At 50.6% G+C, this 19,549-nt stretch overlaps 2 protein-coding genes across 3 annotated transcripts; one reads left to right on the top strand and one right to left on the bottom strand.

Annotated features, from left to right (window-relative positions):
- Positions 1-5,050: 5,050 nt before the first annotated feature.
- LOC111152675 (mitochondrial ribosomal protein S11) lies at positions 5,051-15,160 on the bottom strand. Of its 2 annotated transcripts, XM_022511235.1 has the most exons (6): positions 15,066-15,160; positions 14,823-14,957; positions 9,289-9,387; positions 7,145-7,274; positions 6,120-6,185; positions 5,051-5,431 (listed from the first exon to the last, which is right to left on the bottom strand). In XM_022511235.1, the coding sequence occupies exons 1-6, from the start codon at positions 15,128-15,130 to the stop codon at positions 5,324-5,326; spliced, it is 603 nt and encodes a 200-aa protein (XP_022366943.1). In that variant the 5' UTR covers positions 15,131-15,160; the 3' UTR covers positions 5,051-5,323. The 2 variants fall into 2 exon arrangements, with proteins under 2 accessions (XP_022366943.1, XP_022366944.1); XM_022511236.1 differs by lacking the exon at positions 9,289-9,387.
- A 373-nt stretch (positions 15,161-15,533) lies between these two features.
- On the top strand, positions 15,534-18,304 carry LOC111152649 (mitochondrial ribosomal protein L46). Its single transcript, XM_022511192.1, has 3 exons — positions 15,534-15,766; positions 17,046-17,235; positions 17,987-18,304. The coding sequence occupies exons 1-3, from the start codon at positions 15,539-15,541 to the stop codon at positions 18,181-18,183; spliced, it is 615 nt and encodes a 204-aa protein (XP_022366900.1). The 5' UTR covers positions 15,534-15,538; the 3' UTR covers positions 18,184-18,304.
- Positions 18,305-19,549: the final 1,245 nt, after the last annotated feature.

Below are 19,549 nucleotides of genomic sequence, written 5' to 3'. Positions count from 1 at the left end.
TCTGCTCTCCAGTTACGGTTTCCTTCCCCGCAGAGATGCTACCATTTTGGGATATATCTTTTCGGATACTCAATGCATATGTATTTATGGACTCATATCCTGTCCTTTGTGTGCAAATTAATGGCTGTACTTTGCACATTGCACCCCCAACCTTTTTCTTTTTCACTTAGCAATACCTGTTGGCCTGTTTCAGGGCTAACGTTCCATTATATGGAAACGCCCTAATGTCTTGAACTGGCCCGCCATGGGTGCTCATTGAGGTCGCAGTATTTTACCATTACTCGTGGAGCCCCAGGAAACACGCACCTTCGAATCCTTGCTCCACACTGGAAAGAGTATCTGAGCTGCACTGTCCGATATCATAGCCTCCAGCAACGTGTCACTATTTACGTTTCAGTGAACTGAGAAGACTTAAAATTTAGCTCTTCAGTCATGCTGGCCACAGCTCAGTGCTCCCGAGCCCCCGGGGCTGCTGGCTTACGAGGCAGCTGTGGGGAGACTCATTTCTGTGGCCCAGGGGGTTCTCTGGGACAGCACCGCCCTGTAGGATAAATTCTGAGAGGGGATCCCTGCGTCTGACATGGTGACAGACACTGCCGAACCTCTTCCCCGCAGTCCGAGCTCAGGCACCTATGCATCTATGCAATGTGTGTGTGTGGGCGGGGGGGGAAGCAACATCCCCTGGGTGCTGTTTGCAAGGACCTTCTGTTCCTGTTGCTGGTGACCAGTTGAACCCTGCTGTCCCTAGCTTCCAGGGGGCACGCCTGTCACTGGGAGTCTCCCCACTGAGGCCTGACTTCCTTTGCCTGTGCCGAGGGCTGCCTCTTCCCAGATCCAAGCCACCTCCCTCTCCTCCCTGAGGTCAGGGCGCCTCCCCACCCTGAGTCCTGGCCCTGCCACGTCTCAGGGGACAGTGCTGGTGTCCTGGCACGTTCCCTGTCACCATGACACAGCCTTTACTGGAAGGAAGACTCGCACGGCCTCTTTCCTCCCCTCCCACTCTCTCCCAGTCGCTCTCCCTTTGGCGGGTGGTGACCACTGCGTTGCCAAGTGCAGGTGGCCTTGCCCGGTCCTCATCTGGCTAGAGCTCTCAGCCACAGCCTACACTCTGTGCCTCGGCTTCGAAGACACCACCTGCTGCCTCTCTGATCACTCTGTCCCCACCTTGTTTGCAGCCTTGTCTTCCTCTGGCATTTGTAACTCAGCCTCTCCTTTTCCTGGGCAGTCTTAGCCCTACAGTGGCTTTAATTGGCATCGTTTGGGGAATGATGGTCATGCATTTTAATTCCCGTTTCTTGGTTACTAGTGAGATTGAGCATCTTTTTTTTTTTTTTTTTTTAGAAGATTTTATTTATTTGACAGAGAGAGAGTGAGACGAAGAGTGAGAGCACAGGCAGGCAGAGCAGCAGGCAGAGGGAGAGGGAGAGGGAGAAGCAGGCTCCCCCCTGAGCAGAGAGTCTGATGTAGTGCTGGATCCCAGGACTCTGGGATCACCTGAGCTGAAGACAGAAGCTTAACTGACTGAGCACCCCAAGACTGAGCATGTTTTCATGGTTTCTGATCTTTGTATTCCTTATAAAAGCAGGTTAGAAGCAGAACAGGTTCCTGTATAGGCTAGGGACCTAGGTTCCTGGGCAGACTGGAGCTATGGTAGGTCCCTGTCCCCACCCCCTCCAGGCACAACCGGGCCCTTCTGTGTGCACACACCCCCTTTTGCATCAGGCAGCCCTGCCCCAGCCTGTGTCCACCCCAGGATTCTAGCTACCCGCCCTGGCCCCTAGAGCTCAGTTCACCCAACTCTGCACCACACACATGCAGCGGCCATGGGTGGGAATCACGCCATCCTTGTCTCTCGGCCACTCCGCTTTGCTTGGGGACCTTTGACCTCACATCCTTCTTCTCTGTCCCCTTCCCTGACTTCCCTTTGCAGCTTCAGCAGTAAGACTTGACAGCTTTCTTTTCCCCAGCTCACGGTTTCTTGCCTTAAACCTCTGGGATTCTTATTCCCACTCGGTTTTAGATGCCTACATGCCTCACTTCATCGCCTGTAAAGGAGTGAGCTTGAAAGTCCCTAACGCTCCCGTCCTTTCTTGTCCAGAAACTTCTGCACACCCACTTCCCCTTCTCCACATCTGCTGAACCTGCTCTTTATCCTTGGGTGTTTGACTCCTTCCTGTTCTCTCACCCTTCGGTCAGCTTTTCTTTCCATTTGTCTCCCTGTCTGGTCTGAACCCAGGACCCTCCATGCCAACCGAGCCATACCCTGTAAGCCAATAACCCCTCCCCGCTTCACCTGGGAGTGTTGCTTTGCCAGCTTCCAAGCCTAAGGACGCCCGCAGATCCAGTTGCTTCTTTTGCCTGCCACCTCCTCCAGAAAGCCTTCCCAGCATCCCTTAAGCTGAGGGGGCCATTCGTGCTTCTTTCCTGGAACTTCTGACTCATTCTGCCTATGTCTGTCCAGCTTCCTTAGACTGTGAGCTGCATACAGGACAGTCAAACAGTGCCCGACCTGTTTGTGTGCAAAATAACCTGTTTGCTTAATTTGGTTGAGTGGACAATTTCTGCCTTGGCAGTCAGTGACTGCTCTCCATCACTTGGCACGGATACTACTCAGATTTAAAAAGCCATGTATCTAGCCAGTACAGGAAGAAAGGAATTGAGAGAAAGGATAAAGGAGCCCAGGGGGAAGGGATATATGCATTTTTTTGGAATGGACATGTCAGAGCGCGGTCGCAGGCAGAGGCGACTGGAGAAGGGCTTCCCCTTACGTGCAGTGATACGTGCATCCAGGGACTCTAGTGGTAAGCAGGCTTGTTTTGGTGGTGACGGTACCTCTCGGGTCAGGTGACGACCTTGGCTCAAAGAAGGGAAAACACTGCATCTATGCAGAAAGGAGAGAAGCCGTATTTGTCCTTTGGCCTACGTAGAGGCTTCCCTGATGTAGCCAGTCCTGGGCCACCAGCTCCGAGCCTGTAGGAGTAAAGCTGCGCACGTACTTGTGGAAATAATCCGAGGCCTGGGTGCCGGGGAGGGAGGGAGGGATGTATTACGCAAGCTGATGCCAACACTCTGTGCAAACTCGGGCTCCCCTGCCCAGCTCTGCCTCTTCGTTGCCCTCTTCTCTGCCCAGGGCAGGTGCAAGCACATGGCCCTGTGTTCTCAAGGCTGCGAGGAGGGGAGGGTCTGTGGCAGCAGGGGGCAGGGTGGCCAGCATTTTAAGTCAGTGATGACTGCCTTAGTGGGTCAGGGGCTGGCGAATGTACCTCAGTTTTCCCTGGGACGGACTAAGACCTAATGAAGGAGAGGCAATAGTTTCAGAGCGCCCCGGCCTCACTGGACGCTCAGAGCCTGGACGTGGCACCAAGAGTTCACCATAAGGCAGTGTGTGTTCTCCAGCACCTTGACCGTGGGCGCTGGCGGAGGTGCCAGGCATTTGCTTCTGGGCCTGAGACCGTTGATCTTGTGTGGCTCCCAGAGTCCTGTCCGTGCTTGAGCATTCCCTTCTGTTTCAAAGCCCTCCCGTAAATTAAAGAACATTTTCTAACACTACAGTGTATGGAGGGTTTCAGGAATGACAGAGGCCACCATTCTGTGGCCTGGGAGGCTCACCCTCCAGGACCACACCAGCCTGCTCCCCTCCCTTCTGGCTTCTGGGTTCAGCCACCGGGACACCTGCAGGTGATTGGAGGGTGGGAACAGTCAGGGCATTTCCTTCCTTTCTCAGCCAGGCCAGGGTTTGGCCTCGTGGCCCAGTTCTGGGAACTGTTCTTGCTCCTGTATGGGGGGATCTAGAGGGGATGGCTTCCTGCTCTGGCTAGTTCTCGAGTGCTCTGTTTATTCTCTCAACCCTGCTCACACCTCTGTAGAGAAAACATCATTAACCTTCTCAACCTTTGGAACCATCTTGCTTGGGTCCTGCCTGATAAAACTCTCTGACTGTCCTCTGCTGACCCCATAAAGGCTAAACCATATCAAATCATGAAGTGGTTCTCGGGAGCCGTGTGAGCGAGCGCTCATGTTTTTTCATGAATCATGTTTACAGGTTAGTTTGGTGGTGAGACAGCAGAACTCCTTCCAGCAATGGCCTTAACCCGACAGGCTTCCAGCTGGGTTTTAGTCAAGGGTCACAAGTGAACCTTCATAGGTCCTGCCGAGGATGGGAGAGAAGGCAGTAGGGAGACATTTCCCTTTCAAGTTCATGCCCAAGTTGTGGTCTTTCCCCGCTCCAACCCTGCATAACCCAGCTGCTTTCCTGTCTAAAAGGGCACCTGTGGATGAAGTCCTTGGAGTCTAGGCCGATCGCACTGCCCAGCCGGCTGGGCCCAGATGTGGACTGCCGGCCTCTTGGCTCACCTGGCCTGTCCCTGCTCACGTGGGAGGAAGGGCGCTCCTGTGGATGCGCCTGCTCCTTCCTTCCTGTGATGCTCTCAGTTCTGGCCCTTTCTGCCCAAGGAGGCGGGGTCTCTCCTGTCAGGTCTCCAGAACCCTCGCCTTCGGTTCCTGTGTGGTGTCCAGGGAGCTCAGAGGCAGTCAGTGAGCAGCTAGTCCTGCCTGGGGCTCCCAGGCTGAGCTCACCTGTGTCCCCACCATCCCGGCTCCACACCAACTACTGCTCCTGCCTGTCCCTCCATCCAGCCAATTTCGAGAGAATCCTGTCTTATTCCCCTCTCCATCCCCCCTTCAGGGTCCCTGGATCTCAGGTGCGGGGACTGCTCAAGTCCCCCAGCGCAGGGGAAGAGGTCACCGTGAGGAAGCTCAGGCAGTCCTCCCACACTGCTGGCACAAACTTTAAATATGCCCGCTAATGGTGGAATTCCCACCACCAGAGCACTCCAGAGGGAGGAGGCAAGAAGCTCTCCATTTGGGGCCCGAAAGGAAACACCTGGGAGCAGGCAGGAGGCTGTTGGGTAAGCAGCGGCTCGTGTGTACGTTCCCCCCCCTGCCTGGGGCCTCATGCCTCCGTTCACAGTCACCTCACTCTCAGAAGTCAGCGGGGACTACTGTTCGCCAACTCGGCAGGCAGAAACCTCACAGGTGACTACAGGTGGTAGAAAGCGTTTTATTTATTTTTATTTATTTATTATGCAGAGGCAGCGTTTACTGGTTGTGGAGTCTGGGCTGCAGCTGCCCTGGGGGTCCTCGTGAGTCCCTTCTGGACACAGGTCTCCAGTTGAAGGAACAAGCAAGGCCGTCATGAGAGGGGGCAAAGCTCCCCCTTGCTCCCTGAGGGTTCTCCAGCAAGGCCGGCTCCGGAGAGAGCTCCGACATGATGTCCAGCTGGAGATGGGACTTGAGGACAGTTCAGGGACAGGCTTCCTTTCCATTACAGCCTCCGAGCCTTCCTGGGGCGGCAGCCGTTGTGCGGGATGGGGGTGTTGTCTGTGATTGAGATCACTTCCAGGCCCCCCATGGTGAGTCCCTTGATGGCAGACTGCAAGGAGAAGGAACGGCAAAATGCCATGGTCCCAGACACGATGACCCGGCACATGCAGGCAGGGCTTGGAGGGATGGGGTAAGGGCTCTGCTCCCTACAGTCCTGTCTTCTCTCCCCACGGACTCCCAACCAAACCCCTTCACTGTGTCCTCGCAGCTGTCCCTTTCTCTAGGAGCACCTGTCACTTCCTACCTTGTGCTTTATGATCTGAAAACTGGGACCACCTGTAAACCCCAACACACCTTAAGCATTACCCTTTGTAATGTCCTCTGCCTGGAATGTCCCCTCCCTCCATGCACACCTAGCTAATGCCTTGCTGTTCTTGCAAAACCAGTACGGATGTCACCTCTTTGAGGATATACCCAGTGGGCTCCCAGCACCCTGGGCACGAGCTTTACCAGCTGGACCCACCGGTCTGTACTGGGGTACCCACTGTGATAGCCCCATGGAGCACCTTCCCATGCCCAGTGCCTGGCACGCAGCAGGCACGCCGTAAGCATCTGATGAATTAGACTCGGTGACCTGGGCTTGCTTCTGAGAAGCTCAGTGGGTTAGAAGACCAGACAGAAACTCAAGCAGTCCTGGAATTCGAGGAGAGGGTTCTTCTGCTCTCCTGACTCTATGCTCAAGCCCTGTTTCTCTCACTAAGGAAGTGCACATGCCGCAGAGCCTCCCGGCCACTTACCAAGCGCCCTGGGCCCAGGCCCTTCACCACCACTCGGACGTGGGTCACGCCCTTGCCTGCAGCTTTCTGTAGAGGAGGAGCAAGTGGTTAGTGCTGGGGGGAAAAGGCACCCACATACGTAACCAGGCAGCAAACAGGGAAGGCAGCAAAGGACAGATGATCGCGGTGCAGGGCAGACACCAGCAGAGCATGGAATGGGAACTTGTCCAACTCTAGATTTACAGCCGCATGTGTCCCCCGTTAACCCAGGGCAGCACTGCCACCTGATGGAGATTCCTGAACATCGCTCACATTTTTCTCAGTAAAGGCGGAATTTTAAGGCCTCGCTTAAATAACCCACTTAAAAAGCGTTACCACTTTCAATTATTGACAATTTTAAGTGTTATCATGTCAAATTTTCTTTCTTGACTATAAAAGCAGTTCATTACAGAAAGTCTGGAAAACACACAGAAGCCACTGTTAAGACTGACATTTTAAGTGTACACAATCCGTACTATATTTTGATGATCATTAACATACAGCAAATAATACTTTGGGGCATCGGGCTTTGTTTGAAGGCCAAGGTTTTCCTTCAGGAAGTACTTCCGTTTGGCAGAGCAGAGCCTCCGTAAGGTGGGCTCCATGGCAGACCGTACACAGGCCAGGGCCCCAGACTAATGACTCAAAGCAAGTCTCGCTCTGGACCTTCCCTGGCTCTCAAAGACACGCATAATACCGAGCGTCTTGAGGATTTAAGGTGATGAACGTAAACTGTCTGGCGTACAGCAGATGATCAATAAATATACTAAAAGGAGCATACTGCCAGTTTGCTTCTAGAAAGGTCTGAACAGCTCACAGAGAAATCGGTATTGCATGAGAGAAAGAGACAGACAGACCTCTTCAGACTGCACAAGGTTGGAGTAGCGAATGGGAGCTGTCAGACACCACTGCTTCTGAACGACGTCGAGGAGAATCTTCCTCACGGCGATGAGCCAGGCAGAAAACAGGACACACCACAGAGGCAGCCAGAAAGAACACAGACTTACCACCGCGGCAGCTATGCCTGCTGTTTGTGCGGCGATGCCCGTGGCCTTCTTGGCATTCCGGAATCCCTCTGTGCCACAGGAAGTGCGGGCGAGGGGCTGGTTAGCGGCGGAGACCACCTGGATCTGTGTGCTGGGGAGGAGGGAGTGCGTAGGACATAATGACTGGTCTGGGCAGTTAGAGCACTAAGCCAGGCCCTCGCAAGCCCGAGTGAGAAAGATAAAGGCCCTCGGCTGCCTTCCCTTTAAGCTTCTCCGATGAGTACCTTTTGAGCTCTTACAGGAGGTGTCAGGAAAGGTCAGAATCATCCCCTAAGCCTCATCAAAAACAGACCTGTCATATCATCTGAGGACCACTCCATTATGGACTGCATGCTTGTGTCCCCCCAAAAGTCATGTCACTGGGAGATGAGTAGGTGACGGGGCTGATGGGGCCCCAGAGAGCTCCCTCGCCCAGTCCATCATGAGAGGACACAACGTGAAGCCGGTCCCTTGACACTCAGAGGAATTCTCACCAGAATCCCCCACGCTGGCTCCTTGCGCCCAGCTTCCAGAACTGTGAGGAATCTATGTCCATTGTTTAAGCCCCCGTTTGTGGTATTTTGTTTTAGGGGTCTGAGCTAGGACAAGCTGCAGAATCCAGAGTGGTTAAACGTCACCCAGAAGAAGGCTGGCACGTTTTCCTCCTAGTGTCTCCCCTGTGGCTGGTGTTTAAATTAGATTTGATACCCGTGTCGGGCTTTTTTTCCTAAGAAGTTAGATGTTTCACATCAGGTCATTTAAAAAAATAAGGCTTTCATTAGACAAAGTTTCAAATATACCCAAAAATAAACAGAAGAGGATATGAACAACCATGGACCCATCACCCAGCTTCAGGAATCATTAGCTCCAATCCAATTTAGTCTCATCTATGAACTCTGTTTCCACTCCCTTCTTCCCCAACAATGGGTTGTTTTGAAGCAGATCCCAGACCCATCATTTCATCAGGAAATATTTCAGTATACATTTCTAAAAGATGATGACTTAAAAAATCAAAAAGCTTTTTTTAAGTGAAACTTTTCTAGTCATCCCCAACTGACTTCAAGAAATACTTAGATATGTTCGTCATTTCCTCTTGGCCAATGTCTCTCTATCTTCTGGTCTAGGAGTTCCCTGCGGACTCCCGGTAAAGAGGGAGGTGGAGAAGCAGCTCTGGGGAGGCCAGTGGGTGGTCCCGGGTCCAGACCATCGGCTTGTTGGCCTGGCTACTGCTGCCCTTTCCCCCTGGCAGGGCTCCCAGGTTTTCTATGCTGAAAAGAGCACATGAGAACTGCTTGTCCCCGACACAACTTCAATAGAGACACGTGGGGTGGGCCATTGGCGCTTATACAGAGCGTGCTACCCTGTGTCCTTATCAGCCTGAGAAGGGAAGAAAAAGAAACCCAATTTCTCTCATTTCGAGCTTATCACATAAATGCTGGACAAATCCTACGGCATCTCAGCTGTGCACACACCATCCCTGACCCACAGTCCCCTGTACGGTTCTCTGAATCGCTTCCTGGGCAGGCTGAGCCCAGCTCGCAGTGGGGGCTGATCTGCAAAGTTGTCCCTGCGGTCAGCAAGGTTTCTGTTGCCAACACGCAGCTGGGAAGGCCCCAACACTCATCTGGAAGTCACACGTTAAATCACGACTCTGCGTAGCCCTTCGAGGTTGGAGGTCAGGGCACAGTTGCCCAAAGTCGCTTCCAAGGGACAATACTTACCTGCAGATTTACGTTTTGGTGAGTTTGTCAGTAAATCATAGAATCATAGACTCTGAAGCCACCTGTCTCACGTATATCTCACCTATCCTCTGTTCCCCAGTATCCATAACACTTAACACACGCATCCTAATAACCGCTCTCTCCGAATTCGGAGAACCAGGAAATACTAGTCCTAAGGCAGGCTGAGAAAGCTTAACACTAGGATCTGTCCAACCTAGTTCATGTTTTCATGAAATCTAAAGAAATTTTATAAAGGCAGAGGTGGCGTCCCAAAGTAAGGGGGAGGGGCGCTGGGGGACCCCTACATCAACACTAACATGCAGAGCTGGGCCCCCTGGGCTTGCCCTCCCCCACGAAGGGGAAAGAAGCCCCCCCGAGACCTTCCCAGGTGCTCCTTCCTCTTACTTGTTGTAGGATGCTTTGATGTGTGCGATTGGGATCTCCTCGAATTTCTTCCCTGCCCACCTCAGAGGGCTCTCCTGTCCTGGAACTGGAGGGTAAATGCTGTAATTAAAGAAACACTTTAGGTAAATCCCGATTTTTTTTTAAGTCAGTGAAAACCAACAGCCCTGGACCCCAGACCTGCTCCTGGGGTAGCTGTCCCCAGTCCATCTGGTGCTACTGCTGTTCCCACGAACACTGGGCTGAGGCAGTCTTTCCTCGAGTGTCGACTATGGACACACCTAGTGACTTTCTGCTAGGAGAAAAAGAGCATTTAATCCACCCTCCCTACCTTCCTGTGTCCCTTCTGGGACATTCAGATCACTGTTTTCAATTCTTTATGGGCCACTCTTTCTGCGACTAAAAAAATACAAAAATAAAGTCAAACCTCTATTTCTGGTTTCAGATGATAGCTTGACTATTTTATAAAAAAGGACAAAATAATTTTAATAATATTTGTAGTATCATTACTATAAAAAAAAAAATCCAGTATCCCCCATGATAGAAGTCAGCAAGCCTTTTCTGTAAAGGGCCAGATAGTAAATACTTTAGGGTTTGCTGGCCACGGAGTCTTTGTTGCAACTAGGCAGTTTGGCTTCAAGCGCAAAGACAGCCACAGACAACAGTAAGTTAATGGGTGTGACTATTCTGACTATGTTCCAGTAAAACGGTATTTACAAAAAACCAGGCACCTGGCCAGATTTGGGTAGGGACTCAGTTAGCCAATCTCTATCCTAGACCAGTAGCATTCCGTGCTGGCTGATTGGCAGAATCTCGTGGTTCTGATGCTCAATCCCGATGCCTCACTTCTGGATGGGGTCCCGAGAATCTATTCCTAAAATATACCCAGTGAACCAGATGTGAACCCAGGGTTGAGAACACTGATCTAGACATTATGTTGAGTTCAAGATCTTTCTCTGTCTTGGTCTAATCTGTCCTCTGGCTACCTCTAGGTCAGTACTCTAGGTCAGTGTGCAGGTGGAGAAACTGAAGCACAAATAGGAGAACAGGGTCAGCAAGGGAAGCCAGACTTTGTGCCTAGGAGACCTGCCTTAGTTCAAAGCCCAGTCCGCCACGCTGTGCTTCCTTGTACTCAAACACAGGGTTGTCCTTCAACATTCCAGACACGAGTAAGCCTGCTGTCGCGTCCTGCCTATATGCATGGACCAGACCTATGTTTGTACCTCCCCACACCTCCTGAAATTCAATAGACTGCGGTTCAGAAAATATTATAAGAGCGCTATCCTGGTGCTGAGCCCCACCTGCTTTCCTAGAGACGTTTTTCAAAAACAAAACAGAAAATACCCAAATGGTCTTCAAGAGTTACAAGTGTGTTCCTCCCTGCTAGGCCTGATGTAGAGATGACTGGGCCCTGAGCAGGCTGCTGGCTTTTCAACCTACAAGCCAAGATGGAGAGCGGCTGAGGCTCTGAGAGGACATCAATTCCCCACGAATCATTTCCCTCCTGATTCAGGGGGTCCGAGAACTAAGCCTACTGAAGTCTGACCATACTTTATCATGCCTTCATATACAGCAAGGGTTTTGAACTCAGGAGGATTTGGAACTTGAACCACTTAATTGAAGGCCCGGACAAGATCAGGCCTCGAAACCAAGCAGGTTCAAGTACAAATGACAGAGTGGTTCCTCCAGGGGAAGCCCAGACAAAGGAAAGACAAAGCCGTGGGGGTCTGCTGCCTTTTCATACCCGTGCTCACAGTCAGGAAAACGGAAGCGCTGAGCACTGAAAACAGTCTCTGCTCTCTGCTGCTGAAGGGCTGGAAGGGAAGGCTGATTTCTACCACAAGCAGCTCAGGCACAGGTGGGAGGGCGACCACCCCGAACAGACCCTGACAGTGCGCCAGACGCTGGGACCTGGGCCGGGTCTGCTGTAGTTCCACTTCCAGATAAAGAAAGCCTGGCCGCACAGTCTACAACCCACTTTCTAATTGTGGCTAAAGAAGGTTGTTTAACAATGCAAATAAATGTAGAAAAATGCAGCGATGAGAGCTCCTGGCTCACCACTCCTGTCATAATTATACGTGTGGCTTCCACAAGATCCTTCCAACCATATGGGCTCTGTTTCTTGACCTCCTTTTCTCCAGTGATCCTGTGTCCTCTATCCTGGCCTGCTACTTCCTCCTGTGGTCATACCTGGCCTTTGTCATTGCCAGGTCTGCAACCTCCTCATGACCTTGGTTTTAAGCAGCACACTCAGGCCACCTACCTTCAGGCACACCCATGCGACCCCTACTCCAGGAATCCTTCCCAGCCCACCGACCCTCCTGCTGGCTCACTTTCCCTCCCCACCCCCAGGCCCTCACTTCTCTCCTGGCCTCCCGTAAATTTCATCGCTCCCTTGCATACCCCCTCAGTCCTCTGCCTCCTCTTATTTCATCGTACCTTCCTGGCAAACACTAACCCTGGCTGAATCCATCCCTCCAGCCACGCCAAGCCTGGGCATGCTCCTATGCAGCTGGCTAGAGAAATATCCATGCCAGTGTCGACTGGTCTCTCTACATATCATGGTTTCTCAACTTCAGCACTACTGACATGTTGGGCAAGATAATTCTTGGTGGTGAGGGGCTGGCCTGTGCCTTATGGGGTGTTCAGCAGCATTCTTGGCCTCTACCCACTAGTTGTCCCTCCACTGCCCTGCGTTGTAACAACCAAAAATGCCTGCAGATCTTGCTAGAAGTCCTCTTGGAGGCCAAACTGCCCCAGCTGGGAACTATTGCTTTATTTTAATGACTTCTGACATCAAGTGGGCCCTCAGCACTGTACGCATGTCCCCAATTCAATCATCCTTCCAGTCTCCTGGATGACTACTTTATGCCTTCCTTTGTCTCCTGAAGCCTCTACCTCCTTCCTGTCTCCTCACAGCCAGCTGATGACCTCTGCAGAGAAATAAAAGCAATCAGAGTTTCTCCCAGCTTCCACTACCAAACATCTGTGCCCACAATCTTTGCCTTCTCTCCTCTTGTGATGCTCCACCTGCGGTTTGCCTCTCAAGGCAACATCTCCAGCGATGTTTCCACCCCGTATCATTCCCATCAGCAAAACATGCCCTCAATTCCCCAACCTAAAAACAAACAAAACCCTCTTTATTTCAAAGCCTCCCTGAGCTATTGCCTGTTTCTCTACTCCCTCTCAAAGAACTGACTACACTTGATGTTTCTTTCTGTCTTCTATTCTCCTTGGACCCACCCCAATCAGACTTTAGCCCTATTATTCTGCCAGAAATGCTCTAGGCAAGGTCATCGACCAACTCACTATGTTAAATCCAATGAGCAGTTCCATCATCAGCCCGATAACTTCTCATAAAACATCTGACACAGCTGATCTCTCCAGCCTTGAACTACATTAAAAACAAAAAAAAAAATCCCTCTCGGTTTTCTTACTCTCAAGAATTTCCTTCTTTGTCTCTTTTGATGATTTCCCCCATCTCCTAAATTTCTAAATGTTAGAGGGTTCTAGGGTTCAGTCCTTGGACCGCTCCTCTTGATCTACACTTACTGTCTCGATGATCTTATACAGTCTTGTGGTTTTAAGCATCATCTGTATGATGAATCAAATGTGTGTCTCTAGCCCCAATCAGTCCCCTGAACCCCATTTCCAAAAGCCGACACTGTACCTCCACTGGATGTTAACTGAGCAAAGCCAAGTTCCTGCAGCCTCCCCCATCTTAGGAAATGACGACTCCACCTTTCCAGCTGCTTAGGCCAAAAATTTTAGTGTTCCTTCCTTCCTCTCCTTTTCTCACACCTTACACGAACACATCCTGTTGGTCCCACTTTCTGTATGTCCTAAGCAGAAGGCTGTCATCCTGGTCCAGGCCACCATCATTTCCTGCCTGGTTGTTTCAAAAATCTAACTGCTTAGAAGATGTCTCCCAGCTTCCATCCTTCCTTCTCTGTACTGTGATATCGACACTGCAGCCAAAGGGACTCTTTAAAATGAAGCAACATGGGGCGCCTGGGTGGCTCAGTGGGTTAAGCCTCTGCCTTCGGCTCAGGTCATGATCTCAGGGTCTTGGGATCGAGCCCCGCATCGGGCTCTCTGCTTAGCAGTGAGCCTGCTTCCTCCTCTCTCTGCCTGCCTCTCTGCCTACTTGTTATCTCTCTCTCTCTCTGTCAAATAAATAAATAAAATCTTTAAAAAAAAAATAAAATGAAGCAACATCATTTCAAGTCTCTATTCAAAATTCTCCAACGGCTGTCCATCTCACCTAGAGTCAAAGCTGGAGTCCTCACGAGGTCCTACGAGCCGGAACAGATGCAGCCGCAGGTATCGGCTGCACGACTCATCCCCATCCCCTGCTGCACGCCTCACTCCACGCTGACCTCGCTATTCCTCCCAAACACTAGACATATACACTCCCACCATCTGTCATACCCTCAGGTTTTACATGTTTTCTCCTCACTGCCCCCTAACCACTAGAATTTAAGTTCTACAGGGGCAGGGTATATGGGGTGTATGGTCACTGATGTGTCCCTAATGCCTTAAACAGCACCTGACATTGCTGAATGACCCCAACAGGATCTTGGCTTGAATTGTTTCAGCAGCTTCCCCACTGTTTATCGTGGAAGAGTCTGAAAGCCGCACTGTTACAGGTAAGACCCTCAGCCTTCCGACTCCTTCTTTTGCTGGCCTCATCTGCCATCAGGCACACACCTGAATATACCATGTGCTTTCACAATGCATGCCTTTACACAGAATATTAGCTTTGCCTAAAATTATCCCTTTCATGTTGTCCAGCCTAACTCCCGTTCAATTCAGTTCTTAGCTCCACATTATCTTCCTGGCAGTCTTGCCTGACTTCCTCAGGAGTGAGACACTCATTCCTTCATACTTCCTAGCAACCAGTTCTTACTCCAGCACACTACCGACCAGATTATGCCGAAAATGCTTGCATGACTGTCTTCCTCTGTAGCCTGTGACCTACTGGTGGGGAAAGAATGATCTTTTGTATTTGTACTCCCAGCACCTAGCACAGTACCTGGCACCAAACAGGTTTTCAGTAAACATTTGTTGAATGGATGCGAATGAACATAGGGGTAGCAGCACTGATGGAAAGCAAGGGACCGGTCCCTAGGGGTGAGCACAAAAACCACCCTGCCCCAACTCAATAATCTACACCGCGGTGTAGCACCCCCTGCTCCCCCAACTCCCATTTTATATCCAAGGCGCAGGGAAGGTTGTTAGTCTGCCATGACACCCCTCTCAGAGGGAAAAAGGTGACATTTACTATACACCTCCGACATTAACTCATTCATTCATCTAACTGTTCACAGAGCGCCCACTTTGTGCCAAGGCTCATCTCATTTGATCCTCGCAAACTCTCTCGGCATCCTCTCCATTTGTAGACGAGAAAGCCGGGGCTGAGGCTAATCTGCGTTAGGGTCCCAAAGACGTCAAGTGGCAGAGTTGGGAATTCACCGGTTGTCGGGCTCCGGACGGCGGTGCCGGTGTCCAGAGGGCTGGGCTTAAGAGGCCCTCACCTGAAGCTGCTGCGGCTCGGAGCCGGAGCCGGAGCCGCCGCCGCCGCCTTCTCCTCAACCTCCTGCTTGGCCGCCGCGTCTTGCAGCTGCTGGGCGCCGGTGTGGATGGTGGAGGCTGGCGCCCGGGCCACGACCCTGCGGGGAGGGAAAGCTCGGTGAGGTCCAGGCGGCTCAGGGACACAGGCAGGAGCGCAGTCGCGGGGATGACCGTGCGTTCGGGAAGGGGCTGGTGATCATTCTTACCTGGGCGTCGGTGGCCAACCCCAAGACCGCAAGAGCCAAGACCCCGTCTTTCGTACCACCTGCATGACTTGGATTGACCCCCGTCAGCTGCCGTCCGCGGCGACCTCGGGGGTTGGCGCAGCTGGAGCGGCACCAGCACCTCGAGTGCTCGTGGGGGGGGGGCGTACAAGGAAAATCGTCTCATTCCTCTCCTTGAGATCCATTAAAGATTTTCTATTCCTATTTAAATGCTCTGCAATAATTGTCGTTTCGAGTGCTAACTGGGAGTTTCTTTTCTTTTCTTTTTTTTTTAACTGGGAGTTTCTTCCCTTTCCCCTAAACTTTTTCGCCTTCCCCTCCATATTGGAGTGGTTCGTTCTGGTAGTTCCCGGGACAGAACTCTTCCGCCTGCCGCTCTCGCGCTGCCTTGTGGGAACATGGGATTGGCCCAGGACCCCGCAGGGAGCCGCGGTACATTGTGGGAGGGCAGAAGAATGGCGGCGCCCATAAGGCAGTCTCTGTTTGGGGTGGCGAAGGGCTGGTGGCGGTTCGAGGGGCTCTGGGCCGGTAGCCTGGGTTCTCGCAGCCTAGCCCTTGCGGCTGCACCCTCGATCAGCGGGTCTCCATGGCGTCTTTTGGGCGCGGTGTGCCTGCAGCGGCCACCGCTGGTCTCGAAGCCGCTGACCCCATTGCAGGAAGAGATGGCGGCTCTACTACAGCAGGTAGGATTGAAGTGCGGCTAGCGGCTTCAAGGTGCTGTTGGGGAACCAAGAGAAGCACGTGGGCCAGGGTTCGATCCCGTCTCCGGCACCAGTCTCAGTGACCTTGAGCAAGTCATTTCACCTCTCTGAACTTCAGCGTACTCAACTTGCGCAACGGTATCTACCTTACTGGATGGGTTTGGTACATAGAAGGTGTTCAGTAAAAGTTCGTTTTCATTGGGATTTTTTGTTGTCACGCCAGGCAACTCTGTAGAGTTGCTTTTCTTTCTCACTGAATATGGTAGGTACGCGGTGCTGAACAAGACGGCTTAGTTCCTATCGCAGGTAGTCTGAATGTCTGAAATTTAGAGTCTGATGTGTTTTAGGAGAATATAATGGGCACACATATAAGATGACTGTGATAAAGTTTGTGTGTGAGGGGCAAGTGAGGAAACAGGGGCAAATACTCAGTGTGGGGACTGTGAGGGGCTTAAATCCCCATTGACAGTGATTGAAGGTTGTTTCTGTAGAATCTGAGATGTTTTTTGTGTTGGCTGCTGGGAGCTCTAAACTTCACTTCCTGCTTTTTACTTGGCTCATTAACTTATTCTGCAAATAGTTGATTAATCATTTTATTGATAATCATTTATCGCCTATTTTGTATAGACACTGTGCTAAGTGCTAGGGACGAGTAAGACAGATAAGCCTTTGGTTCTCAGAGTGTTCAGTCTAGTGGAGGTGGGCGGGTCAATAACCAAATAATCACATGATTGTATAACTGCAGACCCTGGTAAGTGTAATAAAGGAAGACACAGGGTACTATAAAAGATTTTAACCGGGACATCTAATTTGATTTTGTGGCTGGTGTCCAGAAATACCCCCCAAAGAATATGGTACTTAAATTGAAATCTGAAGGATGCGTAGCAATCTCCTCGGAGAAGAGCATGAAGGAAAACATTCTAGGAAGAGGGAACAGCATCTGTAAACTCCCTGAGGAGTTTGGTGAGATCAAGGGCTGACAGGGCTGGAGTGTGGTTAAGTGGGCAGGCGGCGCCCCTCCCAGTTCTCTGTTCTTTGTAGCAGCTTGACCTCCAATCACATTCTAACATTTTAGCAAATGTAACTCAAGCCCAAAGTGCAGATGACTGTTTTTCTTTCCTTTTATTTTCCTGTGGTCTTTTAATTGTATGTCTGGTTATGCTGGGTGATGTGTCAAGTGTGCTATAGCCCTGTTTTCTATTCTTGCCTGTTTTTTGTTTTGTTTTGTTTTTTTTTTTTTTTGTCCTTTTAATTTTCTCAGATTGAAGTAGAGGGAAGTTTATATTCAGACCATGAGCTTCGTGCTTTAGATGAAGCCCAGCAACTGGCAAAGAAGAAAGCTGACTTGTATGATGAAGAAGGAGATGAACGGAATATACTGCTGGTGCAGGATTTGGAAGATGCATGGGAGCAGAAGTTCCTACAGTTCAAACCTGGAGCTCGTATAACAGGTTTGTGGTCATTTTAGGCCAGCAAGAGAAAAGGAAAAGGCGGGTATTTTGGTTTTCAGACAAAGGACATTTGCTTAGCCCCTGCTTTGTATTTTAAGTAGCAGATGGTTGCAAAACTTCTTTCAGGTGGGAGAAAAAGAAAGTCTTTTCCCTGCTCCTCATTTCCAGCTGAATAGAATTTTTAAAGGCTGGTGTTATTTTTGAGTGGGAGGTAAGGGTGTTGGGATAACCTATTCTTTCTCAGTTAAACTTCATGAATGTATCTGAGTTTACTTCCTAGTGTGGGGGTGAGAGTGGGGGGAAAAGCAAGCCTTTCCCGCTAGTTTTCTGCGTGTCATCTGAAATCTCTCCCAGAGCAGAGGATTGAGTTCTCTTATCTCAGATGAAGACCAAAGAACAGAGAAAGTGGGGCCAAGTTAAGTCAGTAATAGTGTCAAAACGAGTGAAGTCGTAGTGTTTGAAGTAGTGTGGGTATAGCTTCTTTTCCAGAGGCTCAAAGTACCTACACAAGGTAGTGCTCTTCAAAGGAGAAGTTCAGCTTTTGGTTTTCTCTTCTTACATTGTAGTTTTCTTAAGATTGTGAGACTCTGCCCTGAAAGAGGTCTGAATTAGAGGGATGGGTCAGGGTTGTAATTTGATTTTAAGATGGTAAAGGTTGTAGCTCTACCTTAAAGGAAGACTGTAAAACTGTTCTCCTTGGTTCTGGCAGATCACAGTGTTTTTGTCTTCTCTGGTCCCCTTTTCTTCATAGAAGCCGATAAAAAGAATGACCGAACTTCACTGAACCGGAAGCTAGATAGGAACCTTGTTCTGTTGGTCAAAGAGAAGCTTGGAGACCAGGATGTTTGGATGCTTCCCCAGGCAGAGTGGCAGCCCGGGGAGACCCTCCGAGGAACAGCGGAACGAACCCTGGCCACGCTCTCAGGTGAGTTCTCTGCCTCTCTCTGAACCTCACAAGACTCCTTTCACACTCAGCTGTGGAATTTGCAGACCAGCTTGTGATGATGGCTGGAAGGATTTGGAGGTGGGTTGTTAATGGGAACTTTGATATCTATAAAAATTTCACCTAGAAAAAATTTTAGGTCAGGTGGGAGTCTTTGTCCCACTGAGATTTTTAAATCGCCTGGGTGGCTCAGTGGGTTAAGCCTCTGCCTTCGGCTCAGGTCATGATCTCAGGGTCTTGGGATCGAGCCCCGCATCGGGCTCTCTGCTTAGCAGTGAGCCTGCTTCCTCCTCTCTCTGCCTGCCTCTCTGCCTACTTGTTATCTCTCTCTCTCTCTGTCAAATAAATAAATAAAATCTTTAAAAAAAAAATAAAATGAAGCAACATCATTTCAAGTCTCTATTCAAAATTCTCCAACGGCTGTCCATCTCACCTAGAGTCAAAGCTGGAGTCCTCACGAGGTCCTACGAGCCGGAACAGATGCAGCCGCAGGTATCGGCTGCACGACTCATCCCCATCCCCTGCTGCACGCCTCACTCCACGCTGACCTCGCTATTCCTCCCAAACACTAGACATATACACTCCCACCATCTGTCATACCCTCAGGTTTTACATGTTTTCTCCTCACTGCCCCCTAACCACTAGAATTTAAGTTCTACAGGGGCAGGGTATATGGGGTGTATGGTCACTGATGTGTCCCTAATGCCTTAAACAGCACCTGACATTGCTGAATGACCCCAACAGGATCTTGGCTTGAATTGTTTCAGCAGCTTCCCCACTGTTTATCGTGGAAGAGTCTGAAAGCCGCACTGTTACAGGTAAGACCCTCAGCCTTCCGACTCCTTCTTTTGCTGGCCTCATCTGCCATCAGGCACACACCTGAATATACCATGTGCTTTCACAATGCATGCCTTTACACAGAATATTAGCTTTGCCTAAAATTATCCCTTTCATGTTGTCCAGCCTAACTCCCGTTCAATTCAGTTCTTAGCTCCACATTATCTTCCTGGCAGTCTTGCCTGACTTCCTCAGGAGTGAGACACTCATTCCTTCATACTTCCTAGCAACCAGTTCTTACTCCAGCACACTACCGACCAGATTATGCCGAAAATGCTTGCATGACTGTCTTCCTCTGTAGCCTGTGACCTACTGGTGGGGAAAGAATGATCTTTTGTATTTGTACTCCCAGCACCTAGCACAGTACCTGGCACCAAACAGGTTTTCAGTAAACATTTGTTGAATGGATGCGAATGAACATAGGGGTAGCAGCACTGATGGAAAGCAAGGGACCGGTCCCTAGGGGTGAGCACAAAAACCACCCTGCCCCAACTCAATAATCTACACCGCGGTGTAGCACCCCCTGCTCCCCCA

This window comes from Enhydra lutris, unplaced genomic scaffold (genome assembly GCF_002288905.1).
Source record: "Enhydra lutris kenyoni isolate GAN:26980312 unplaced genomic scaffold, ASM228890v2 scaffoldscaffold29, whole genome shotgun sequence".
NCBI classification, from domain to species: Eukaryota; Metazoa; Chordata; class Mammalia; order Carnivora; family Mustelidae; genus Enhydra; species Enhydra lutris.
This window is presented reverse-complemented; position numbering and strand designations above follow the sequence as displayed.

Bases quoted from the DNA above. Each gene is read 5' to 3' on its own strand.
- LOC111152675 (XM_022511235.1), bottom strand. From the start codon at position 15,130: ATGCAGGTGGTACGAAAGACGGGGTCTTGGCTCTTGCGGTCTTGGGGT. The intron at 14,958-15,065 runs GTAAGAATGATC...CCCTCCCCGCAG, and splicing joins GGTTGGCCACCGACGCCCAG to GGTCGTGGCCCGGGCGCCAG. The intron at 5,432-6,119 runs GTAAGTGGCCGG...TTCTCCTTGCAG, and splicing joins GCCTGGGCCCAGGGCGCTTG to TCTGCCATCAAGGGACTCAC.
- LOC111152649 (XM_022511192.1), top strand. From the start codon at position 15,539: ATGGCGGCGCCCATAAGGCAGTCTCTGTTTGGGGTGGCGAAGGGCTGG. The intron at 15,767-17,045 runs GTAGGATTGAAG...TAATTTTCTCAG, and splicing joins TGGCGGCTCTACTACAGCAG to ATTGAAGTAGAGGGAAGTTT. The intron at 17,236-17,986 runs GTTTGTGGTCAT...TTTTCTTCATAG, and splicing joins ACCTGGAGCTCGTATAACAG to AAGCCGATAAAAAGAATGAC.